The following is a 13,021-nucleotide window of genomic DNA, read 5'->3' as shown; positions in this document are numbered from 1 at the left end:
AGAGCTAATTTTAATCAGATTGACTAGATGGTGTTTATATACCAAGTGGCTATATACACGAGGGCTGTGTACATGGCCTCTGCTAACGACGGCTACCTATAAACACAGCAACACTGTATATAGGCGGTAAATAAGTATTTGATTGATCCATATTGCCGAACCACTTGGAACAAGATGAATACATATTAAGTACAAACAGGGGAATGGGGGTTGAATATGTATCTAGCGGACACTTTTGTGTATATTTTCCATAGACACCTACCCAGTGTTTTTGCCGGAAAGAAATTTTTGGGTATGGCGCTATGAAATTAAATATTTATAATGTGTTTGCTGAATGCAACAGTAGTCGATAGGGGGTATGGGGGCCTCCCCAAGAAATAATATGGGTTAGGTGTTGGGTTAGGGTTATGAAAATCACACAGTAATAATAAAGTCATTAATGTTGTCATGGTTAACTTAAAAAATGTAAATCTGTAATAAAATGTGGGTATGGCGCCATGCCCATTCTACCCTGCTACCATATATGAATAGCGTAATATTGCCTCTGCAGTACTATAATAATAATAATAATAATAACAATAACAATAATAACAAAACAATAACAATAACAATAACAATAATTATTATTATTATTATTATATGGATGAATGAATACATATAAATAAATAAAATTATCAGCTTCTGAGATTATCTGGGGAAAAAAAAAATACACACCAACTACGGACAGTACACAAACTAACAGCGGGGGCTTGTAACTGGAAACAGTCGGAAGGAAACGTGTTATCTGTTTTCGAATCGCCAATGTACTATTATTGCTACAGATAAGCATAATTAATAACTATGATTCGGTAACAGTACTACCAGTTTAGCTAGTTTCGCACATCGGTACAGTTAGAGGATATTATGTTGTGTATTAAGCAAAAATGATTGTGCCACAATGTTTTTTGTCTGTGCAGGCACATACCCATCTCCTTGTACAAGCAATTTTGTTTTTGTGATACATTTTTCGGGGAACATGTCATGACCCCTCACCATAAACATCGCTCGCCTCCGTGTAGACCTCCTCTCCATGCTAAAATCCCTGCACACATGTAATAATAAACAAAAATCGTGAATTTATGTTCCAGCTATTTATTATTTTATTTCAGCATATTCGCCAGTTTTTTGTTTGTTTTGGGTGTTTTTTTGGGGTTTTTTTTTTGGGGGGGGGGGGGGGGGGGTGTCAAGAAATAATATATTTTAAATTATTTTGAAGTCTCTATGGCAGCCGTGCACTGTATATACAATTCAAATGTACTTTACACGGCTGTCAATACTCGTCTTTGTCGTACGTTTCAGACTCCTAATAAAAGAGTTCCAATTTTTAAAAATGAATCTGCTCACATGTTGTCATAGGATTCCCTCAATCATGGTTCAATTAAAATGTTTTGGGTGATACAATAGCAAGGTGTGGTATTCCAAATTAATGTAATTGTCATTTATAATCCATATTTAGAGAAATAAGGACCACTAAATCTGTGATTTAGCGCCTTTAAAGTCTATTGAATCATAGTTTAAAAAAGCATCTAGCATCAAACAAAAATATCATTAATGCATGTATATCTTAAATGTCATGGTATAAAATGCAGGCAATTCCAGTTCCTAAGTGTCTTCAATATTGTTTTCAGTACATCGATCCAAACATGGGTGAGAAGGTATTGATTAAATGAATAAAACATATACATGGATGGGGGAGGAGGTTCTAAAATTACAGATTTCATGTATATATACTGATGGAAATAAATATAGGAACACAGAAATAGTAATAGCAAACTGTAAAACAGGTAATATTCGCGGGAGTAAATTTTCGCGACCAGTCAATTATAGCCATTTCGCGGTGTGTAATTTTCGCGGAGTAGTTTGTTTTTTGTTTTTGTTTTTTAAATTAAAAAATTCTCAAGTCAGTAAAAAAGAAGGAAATAAAGAAGGAAAAAGAACAAATGTAATACTACTGCATACTTTTTAATCCACAAAGATAAAAGAAGTGTGACTGACTTAGCCTAATAGTATTTGACCGATAACCAAGAGGTACAATCACATGCATTTTATCTCGAGATGGCCGCTTGGCTCATGCACAATGAATGACTAGTTAGCCTGAAACTGTCGGTTTATCCGACCCCTTAATATGTTCAACGATTGAAGATGTTCAGTGTACACAGGCCGCAAATGATGCAGTTGATAAGTTAAACTCTGTAACAAATCGGAAAAGAGTGGCTTGTGAGTGGCTTTCGTGAAGCTGGTCTTCTAAAAAATAGTACAGAGTAAGAAATGTGTATACAGCTGCTACCGGAAGTAGTAGTAGTAGTACTGATTTGGATAATTTTTTATTTTTATTATTATTATTTTTTTAATTCTCGCAGCTATTGATTGGATACTTACCAGTGTTGATTTTGATTTTTGAAACAAATTTGTAAGTAAATGAAATGTGTTAACCTTATTTTTGTTTGTGGGTGGGGTTTTTTAAGGTGATAATAGTATTAATATTCACGTGAGTTTAATTTTCGCGGTCAAATTAAAATAGCGAAAAACGCGAAAATTACACCCACACGAATATTAACCGTTTTACAGTATATGGAAATAAATATAGGAACACAGAAATGGTAATAGTGTTTATTGACTGTGACCATACTGCACATCCACAGCATCAGGATGTTAACGGTAATCATTTTACTGGAAATCAATCCACAGTACTGACGTTCAATCTTACAATACTCATAGCATAACTACTCTGGTAGTGAATTAATTTGATCTCAAATACACTATGTGTTCCCTATTCTTAAACTCTATTAACGTGCCTCTTTCTAGTTACGGTTCAGGCACATCCATCTCACAGCCCATCTCTGGTCTGGCCAGTTCTCGGGTATGAGATTAATTTGATCTCAAATACACTATGTGTTCCCTATTCTTAAACTCTATTAACGTGCCTCTTTCTAGTTATGGTTCAGGCTCATCCATCTCACAGTCCATCTCTGGTCTGGCCAGTTCTCGGGTATGAGATTAATTAATGTTCCCTACTTTGTTTCCATCAGTATATATACTTTATGGATGATCAATACAAATGTTTATATTTGTTTTTCACCAACATGGTTACCGGGAAAATGAATATAACAATCAACCTTTTTATCAGCCTTGGTGGCGCAGTGGTTAAGCCATCGACTACAGGCTGGTAGGTATCAGCTCCAACACAGAGTGAGTTCTTAAGGGCTCAATGGGTAGGTGCAAGGCCACTACATCCTCTTCTTTGTCACTAACCAGTAACAAACAACGAACAACAAACCTACTGTCCTGGACAGACAGCCCAGATAGCGGAGGTGTGTACCCAGGACAGCGTGCTTGAACCTTAATTGGATATAAGCACGAAAATAAGCTGAAATCAATTAAATCACCTTTTTTTTAAAATCTACATTAAGTCACATGTTAGGATTAATGTATTTTGTAATTGTGTAAATACAAGATTACAAAACAATCCAAAAAATATTTATTTTTTATTTCCTGTATCATACTATATATCAGAGATAAATATATTTTGCATTCTAAAAATATGAGATCATAAATAACCAAGATGGCCACCAGCTTTGGTCATGTCATGCATCAAAATCTGTCATATACTGCATAAAAAATTCTACTTACCATCTTTACAGACTTGATCTGGCTTACATACATCACTGAGCATACATCCTAAAAGATACAGAAAAAAAGCCCATGTAAGATTTACATACAAAATAATGCGATAAAAAAATTAATTACATGTAGCAATAAATTAATACATTATACAGGATGTGCCCATGCTTTGCAAAGGAAAGTTTAGTTAGTGTTCAAATATTTTTTTTATCACTGTAGACAGCTAGCCCTCAGTAGCTGTGTCTATAGGCATAGCCATCGTTTATATAGTCACTTCTATGTTGAGTCACTAAAGGCTGCATTCACTGATGTTGTATTTTTGAAATTCATGTTTGTACACAATATTTAGCATGATGTGTGTACAGTTGCAAACAGATCCTTGCAAAGTGGATTATCAGTTAAGTACAATTAAAAAAGGAGGCTGGCAGTGCTGATCAAACAAGAAGCTATCTAAAATTACAGAAACTGTTAAAAAGATCTTGCATATTATATTATAAATGGGTCTAAAGTTCTTTAAAACCTGACCAATTCAGTATCCCATTTATTTCAATACATAAATATTGCTTCATGTTTTTTAACCCTCTATATTATTATAATTTCAAACATAACATTTTAACAAGAGTACCGGTGAGGTACATAATACATCCATCAGGAGTTTGATGGAAAACCATATCTATATTAATGAATATGTTACAGGTATGATTCAAATTTAATTGTGAAATTTTTGCAATGTGATGGATGAAAAGTTTTGTTTTGAACCAACCACCACCCCAAGTTGTTCCTACATATGGTTTGATGGTCCTGTATGCATTTGTATGCAAGATATGATCTGGACAAGGATTTACTGTTATGTGCAGTAGACCGTGAAAAGTAGGTCATAGTGACCTAGTAATAGTATGCGACACACCATCATCCCAAGGTGTTCCTACATGTGAGGTTTAATGGTCCTGTATGCATCTGTATGCAAGATAAGGTCTGGACAAGGATTTACTGTTATATGCCATAGACTGAAAAGTAGGTCACAATAACCTAGTAATAGAACGCAACACACAGCCATCGCAAGTTGTTACTACAGGTGAGGTTTGATGGTCTTGTATGCATCTGTATGCAAGATTAACAGATGGACGTAAGGACATATGGACATATGGAAAGACGGACATACGGACAGACGTACGTATGGATGGACAATGCCATACCATAATACGACCCATAGATGGATGTATAAAAATACAATGATCATGTTAATTTGAAGTAAAAACAACATTGACCGACTTTCCGTTTAGTCAAAGGAAAGATAATGAATATTCGTTTAATGACACCTCAGCATGTTTTTAAAGTGAGGGTACTAGGTGAATGTGTCACATATGGTTATTATGACACTTGGTTCAGAGTGAGAGGAGGAACTAATTGCTACCATCTGCTATTCCCATGGAAGTGCAGCAAATCATCTCTTATATGTACTACTCAACTCTCACTAGGGATACTTGAAAAAGACAAGTGAAGTAAAAGCACTGCATTTATTGTAATTGTTGGATGACATATCTAACTGTAAACATGCACTACCGTATTATGGTGGTGTATGGAACATCCAAACCATACGGTGTCATTGGTTAGATGTTGCACAACACTAAGATGAGCACAAATTGTTTATCATGACATATATTTGGTATAACCCTTGCTGAAGTCGAGTTGACTTTCCCCTAGTCATAGCATACCACGTAAAGCTTTTGATATATGTTATGTGCACTGGATGGAATTGGAATCCCAAAAGTCTACTGAGCTACATCCACACTCGTACATAATAGAAATAAATAGAACTTGAGAAATGTTGTACACTGGTCGTTAAAACAAGTGACTTTATGAGTCCTATGGCTACTAAATAAATAAAGTCACTTGATCAGGCTTTAAAACAGAAGCTTTTATTTACCCTGGCATTCTCTAAATATGATTCAGATTGCATATCAGTAATGACTATTTGGAGTATTCATGTGGAAACCACAAAGGTCAGGTGTGATAGACACTTTATCAAGTCTAATTCTCTAATGGCTGAGCTAGCCACATCTTCCATGAAGTCACCATAATGTAACATTACATATTACTAGTGTGGTGTCCAGAACAATATGTGATATGAAAGCGGTCTAGAAAGGTCTCTCAGAAGATTCAAAATATGGCCTGCATGAGACACTGGCCTCTACGAAATATGGCCTGCATGAGACACTGGCCTCTACAAAATATGGCCTGCGTGAGACACTGGCCTCTACGAAATATGGCCTGCATGAGACACTGGCCTCATGGAATATGGCCTGCATGAGACAGTGGCCTCTACAAAATATGGCCTGCATGAGACACTGGCCTCTATGAAATATGGCCTGCATGAGACACTGGCCTCTACAAAATATGGCCTGCATGAGACAATGGCCTCTACAAAGTATGGCCTGCATGAGACACTGGCCTCTATGAAATATGGCCTGCATGAGACACTGGTCTCTACAAAATATGGCCTGCATGAGACACTGGCCTCTATGAAATATGGCCTGCATGAGACACTGGTCTCTACAAAATATGGCCTACATGAGACACTGGCCTCTACGAAATATGGCCTGCATGAGACATTGGCCTCTATGAAATATGGCCTACATGAGACATTGGCCTCTACGAAAACTGGCCTGCATGAGACACTGGCCTCTAGGAAATATGGCCTACATGAGACACTGGTCTCTACAAAATATGACCTGCATGAGACACTGGCCTCTATGAAATATGGCCTGCATGAGACACTGGGCTCTACGAAATATGGCCTGCATGAGACACGGCCTCTACAAAATATGGCCTGCATGAGACACTGGCCTCTATGAAATATGGCCTGCATGAGACACTGGCCTCTATGAAATATGGCCTGCATGAGACACTGGCCTCTACGAAATATGGCCTACACGAGACACTGGCCTCTACGAAAAATGGCCTGCATGAGACACTGGCCTCTATGAAATATGGCCTGCATGAGACACTGGCCTCTACAAAATATGGCCTGCATGAGACACTGGCCTCTGAAATATGGCCTGCACGAGACACTGGCCTCTACTAATTATGGCCTGCATGAGACACTGGCCTCTATGAAATATGGCCTACATGAGACACTGGCCTCTATGAAATATGGTCTACATGAAACACTGGCCTCTATGAAATATGGTCTGCATTAGACACGGGTCTCTACAAAATATGGCCTGCATGAGATATTGGCCTTTACACAATATGGCCTATGTGAAACACTAGCCTCTATGAAATATGGCCTGCATGAGTTATTGGCCTCTACAAAATATGGTCTGCATGAGATACTAGCCTCTACAAAATATGGCCTTCTTAAAAACTTTGGTCTTTACAAAATATGGCCAGCATGATGTTTTGGTCTTTACACAATATGGTCTACATGAGACTGGTCTGATACTTTGACCTCAGTAGTATATATATATATATATAGTTGCTAAGGCCTATGACATTAAATTAACAAACATACAGAAATATGGGGGTGGGTGGATGTTTATGGAGGGTGTTGTTTTTTCTTTTTTCCTTTTTTCCCAAATAAAAATTTGAGAGCTTTTTTTTTTATAGAGCTCATTATTTCTTTAAATAGCAATCTTTGTTAGTTTGAATTGCTTTTTTTTTTTTTTTTTTTTGCTTTTTTCTTTTTTCAAGTGACCCATCAATTCCCCACCCCAAACAATTTCATAATTTTTGCCATGTTGTTGCTGTTGATTTCAGCGTCGTGTTAAATGCTTGTGATTTCTGCTTATGAAATACCTCAGCTAAGAATGCCAACTTCACAGTATATTCCATTTATTAAAAAAAAGAAAAACACAAAACAATCTTTAATACAATTAAAATGTACAGTCATTTTAAAATACACCTAACTATTAAATGTCACCTCACAGTGTTACAAATTCATACCTAAAATTATCTAACAAATATGATTATTGTAAACTAATTTTATTCAGTGTAGATTTAACTGCAATTTGTATAATTTAAATACTGCATGTTCATTTCCGGCGATCGCGATCTGCATGCATGCTCTCGACCATGGGTACGAAATTAACAAAGACAAAGGAATAAACAAAAACTGCAGTTAGGTATTCATTGATGCGAACTATTGTTTTTCTACAAATTTACATCAAGATTTACTTTTGCGTAATCGTATTGTTTAATGTCCGCAACAATGTCTCTTGACACGCGGGTGTCAGCTGACTCTGAAGTATGACGTATATTCGCATGCACCGAGAGCTGTCCTCAGTTCAGCCAACGAACGTTCTTCCTAACGTTCACGAACTATTTGATTGGTGTTTGTCATGTCCATTTGGTTTAACGCGAAGTGCACAAACCAGTCTAGCGAACGTTTTGTTTTTGCTCGGTCTGGCTGAACTGAGCCCTGAACTGGCATGTGTACTTCAAATTGACATGCATTGTTGGTCTGTTTTTATTACTTTGGTTCAAAGATTTTACAAAGTAAAAATAGCAAGTTACTGATCTGCCAAGACATTGCTGTCATACATGTTGAATGCATGCCGTTAAAATTAATAACCGTGATTATTAAAATAAGCAAACATTACAAGGCCTATGCTGTATTCTGCATGACACTGTTTCTCATTACCGGTCGCGAGATCACTATTACGCTAATTGAATATTTGGTAGTATTATTATGTTTGAGGTGTCGGATAGATTATGTAACCGTTTGTTCACATCAAAAGACAGAAAATGGCCTAGCCAAAATTTTAGCCACTTGCAAATTTTATTAGCCTTTTTTTTTTTAATTAGCCAATGGCTAATTTGGCTAACGACAGCGTGAGCCCTGAAAAAGTCCCTCGTTACTAAAGGAAAAATGTAACAGGTCTAAGACTATATGTCAAAATTACCAATTTCTTGACATCTAACAGTAGATGATTAATAAATCAATGTGCTCTAGTGCTGTCCTTAAACAAAACTAACTAACGGTTTTGGTTGGGACAGAGGAAAACCCACTTAGTAAATAGGTCCATTTAGAGCTTCAATCCTGTAACCAAAGTACGTTAGTCAGAGGCTAGGTCTGAAGTGGGCATGCCTGAACCCTCAGGATATGGGCATGTAAATAGAGTTCCCTTCCTTCCTCAGGTGAGCACTCTACCAATTAAGTTACATTCCACCCCTAACACAGTTTGATACTCTCAGCAACTAACAACTTCCCTTTCTCAGTTCTGATGCCATATATAACCACAGTTAAAATGTCTTGGGTGTCATTAAATAAAACATTTCTTTCTTTCAGTTTTTTTCTTTCTTTTACCCCCCTCTATTCTTAGCAATTATGTGCCACGGTTCCAGTCTGTACAAGTGAGCAACAAGTGTCGACTGTGACAAATGAAGATGAGGCTAAAGGTCAATGAGATATTCATCAAGAAGCAACACTGATGAATCAGCTCATCATCAGAGAGACGTCTTCTTCAATACTAACAAAAATTTAATGGACAATTAACACCATGAAAAAGTAAGGCAATGAAAAAAAGCGTCTCAACACGATTCTCTGCAATAAAACTGGCTATGCAGGCTACAACATTTTACGAGTTGTTAACATGGGATGCAGATGATTCGTCCTCTGGACATTTCGTCCACAGACGATTCGTCCACTGTTGAGCTTAAGACGATTCATCCACAACCAAAAATTGTTCTTGGGACAATTCGTCGACTATAATTTTTATAGTAAATTTAGAACTTGGCTGGAACTTAGTAGTGGAATGGAGATAATATCGTTGTTTATTGGTTGGTTACTTCGAATGATGTCACATTATAGTATTTTTGACATAAATGACAAAATTTTAGTTTAGTTACTAGCTTTGTTTTCTAAAATAATATGTCAGAATTATAGGTGTAATTAAAAAGCAATTTGAATAACAACATATCAAATAAAGTGCCATAATGGACACAGACAGATAATAACAAGCTGATAGTGCCACTAAAATTTAGTTTGTTTTATAAACTAGTAGTTTACCACAAAACGAAAATAATTGACCATTTCAATGGCTAAGAAATATCATTTTAGTCTAAATGTTGTAATCGAGTGGACGAACTGTCCGAGGTGGGTGGACGAATTGTATGTGGACGTATTGTATGGTGGACAAATTGTCTGTGGACAAAATGTCCAGAGGATGAACCATCTGGAAAGCGTTAACATGGGTTTGGGTTATTATAACGATTGAAATAATTTGCTATTTTATGTGTTATTTTACATATTAGTTTGTATTTATGTCCATGACATACATTGTACTAACTGCACTGGCATTTTTAGAAAAAATGTGGTTTGCTTTTGCAAGAACACATTTATTTGTTAAATCTTTTAAATGCATGATGATGCGGAATAAAACCGGAAGACAAATATTCCTACATACTACATCAGATAAAACCAGATAAAAATTGTTTTGCCAAGTGTATCAGGAGTTGACATTACGTTTGTTTTCATTTCCAATAAAAGCTATTTCAATTTTTTTTAAGTATTGAAAATCGATGTCAGTAGTTAGGTGTTTAGTGTGTAGGCGGTTTCGGCCATAGGATGGTCCTTTAGGCTTGTTTGGAATGGCCTCCCATCTGTCACACTCATGTTCTGAATACGATTGGCATTCATCAAACTTATATTATGGCACTCTTTCTGCAGCACAAGGCATAAACCTTTCCAAACTGAGCCCTCCATGGCACTTTATTGGAAATAAATTAGATCAATTTTAAAAAATGTTTTTAGAAAGCGCCCAATCTAAATTTTGCACCATAATAAATTATTATACATTTACCACAATATTAAATATTTTGACTGGCGCACTAATACCTCTCCACTTTTTTGTTTAATTATCAAAATTGTCACTCTAAAATAAATACATGGGAACATTTTATTTAAAACAAAATTTATTAAAAACATTTCTAGTCAATTGAAATTTGATTAGCAATTACTGTTTAATGATTTAAAGTAGCGTTCTGTGAAATTTACATAGAAAATTGTGACACCATACTGAACTTAATGTTCCCTAAATACCCTTCTTGCCAAGCCTAACCGCTAGCCCTGCTGGAGACTTGGCTTGGAATGGATATGCCTGAACCTTGATAGGACATGGGCACATAAATAAAGATTTCAAGGCAAGGTTCTGCAATTAAAATGGAATGTGGCTTTTGTTCAACAATAACAAAACTAGTGAGACCAATTAATTCCAGGCTCAGAAGCCATCGTGACAAGGAAGTGTATTAACTAGACTAATGAACACAGTCGATCGATGCAGATATACCTTTGTTCAAGCAGGTCAACAAGTTATGTAATTATTTTGTTATAAATGAATGAAAATGTGACAAGACAATTAAGAAACACACCTGTATGTTCACAGCAATACCTTTCTACTTTCTAGTGGTATTTGAAAATCATTTACCATATGTACAGTAAAACACCACTTGATGATGATCGACCACCCTGGTTCTAAGACCACCCCACTTTAAAGACCAATATTTAAAAGACAGGAATATTTTATAGTAAAAAAAACCTCTAGTATTAAGACAACCCAGCTATTACAATTTACAACCAGTAAAGCCAGATCCAATGGTGGTTTTCTGTACATTTTGACCCCATAAATGCAACCACAGAATTTGTCTACAGGTCTATGTGACACAATAATTATATATTGTAATTTTTATAGAGATCTCAGGACTGTTACTTAACATATGGTGAAATTTAGCTAGAATAAAAACAGGGGAGACCACTGCATGTAAATCATGCTTCTGAGAAGTAAAAATCCATGTAAACCATGCTTCTCAGAAGTAAAAAAACTTCAATGGATGTCACATAATCATGTATTTTATGCAATGCTGATATGTTTTCATTCAGTTATCATGGATCCACAATTAAAATGGAATGTGGCTTTTGTCCACTTTTAGCAAAACCTGTGTTGCATTTAATATCCGCCTCTGAACCATGATGAAAAGGAAGTAAATTAACTAGGGACTATAATGAACACGACCGATCGATATGGATATACCTTTGTTCATGCAGATTAACATGTTATGTAATTACTTTACTACAATGAATGAAAATGTCTAGACAATTTAGAAATACACCTGTAGGTTCACATAAATAAATTTGTAATATTTGAAAATCATTCTCCATAGCAATAGTTGAAGCGCAAAGGAGGTGTTAGGCCTGCATTCCATTAATGTGTTTTCAATTGCGAGTTAATCAATTGAAGAAAAAAAAAATATATATATATAAGTACACATGTATTTATTTTTCTTACACACCCATTGGTGGAAACCCCATTCATTTATATTTATGATAACACACACCATTATCAAACATATTGTTATCAATTTAAGGATGTACTACTGGCTGCTCCTATAATAGCCACAGCCTTTGACCAGTTGTGGTGCACTGGTTAGAATGATAATTTAAAAAAAACAATCAGCTGAATGAATCCACCGAGGTGATTCGATCCTGCGATGTGTTGTTACAAATACTTATTTTTTTAATGTGTTGAACGGCCCTCCTTATTTGAAATTTATCACCTTAAGTTATTATCAGGAGAGCAGTTGTTGTTTGCTCTCCTGCTATTTCCAAACAGAGAAGCCTGACATTGTATAATAATCTTACACCATTCATTAAAGGAGACCGGACACCAAGAGACATGTAGTGTGTAATGGATTAAGTCAGCGTCAAAGACCGCATTACTCGAACGCACGGCTCGCTGCGAGTCACTGGTCAGCTGCGCGTCTTAGGGTTGGGGTAAAAACAGAAGTGGGCGGGATTATGCATAGATCTGAACGAAAGCGAGGCAATACGTCATCGGTCAGAGTTATCAAGCAATACCGGTATACGTGTTGATTCTTTGGTTGTGCCGTTTAGTAGTCTTTTTTTTTTTTTTGTCTCCAGGTTTATCAGAAATTTAATTTACAAGATAATTAGTGTTATTATATACTGTCGACGTAATTATATGATGGTTAACTGCGCAGTGTTTAACGGCAACAGTAACAGCAATGTATCCCCAAAAACGGCCAAAATCGTGGTTTCGATTTAAAAAACAAAACAGTTGTTTTAAAACATGGACGCATTATTGTCGTCGAACACCAACTAAATACAGCAGGTTATTGTACATTTATTATGTGAAAATTAAAACAAGTATGTACTTAAGATATACAGTAAATAAAGTTATTGCAATTTGTTCACATACTAATATTTAAACTTCACATTTATTGACCTATAATTACCAAATTAATTTTCACCGACAGCCCATAACGACTCCATACTAACGTCTCTTGACTTCATTGGTCTGTTAACCTCATAACAAAACAGCTTCAAAACATGAATTATTACATT

General features: G+C 35.9%; 1 protein-coding gene across 1 annotated transcript in view; it reads right to left on the bottom strand.

Annotated features, from left to right (window-relative positions):
* The window catches only part of LOC121382339 (receptor-type tyrosine-protein phosphatase N2-like), a 300,736-nt gene that overhangs the window by 256,398 nt on the left and 31,317 nt on the right, over positions 1–13,021 (bottom strand). Inside the window, exon 2 of the mRNA XM_041511925.1 lies at positions 3,670–3,717. Within this exon, the coding sequence (XP_041367859.1) occupies positions 3,670–3,717 (48 nt within the window). The remainder of the gene's footprint in view (positions 1–3,669; positions 3,718–13,021) is intronic.

This window comes from Gigantopelta aegis, chromosome 9 (genome assembly GCF_016097555.1).
Source record: "Gigantopelta aegis isolate Gae_Host chromosome 9, Gae_host_genome, whole genome shotgun sequence".
Classification (NCBI taxonomy): Eukaryota; Metazoa; Mollusca; class Gastropoda; order Neomphalida; family Peltospiridae; genus Gigantopelta; species Gigantopelta aegis.
The sequence above is the reverse complement of the archived record's forward strand: the minus strand, read 5'-3'. Positions and strand labels throughout refer to the sequence as shown.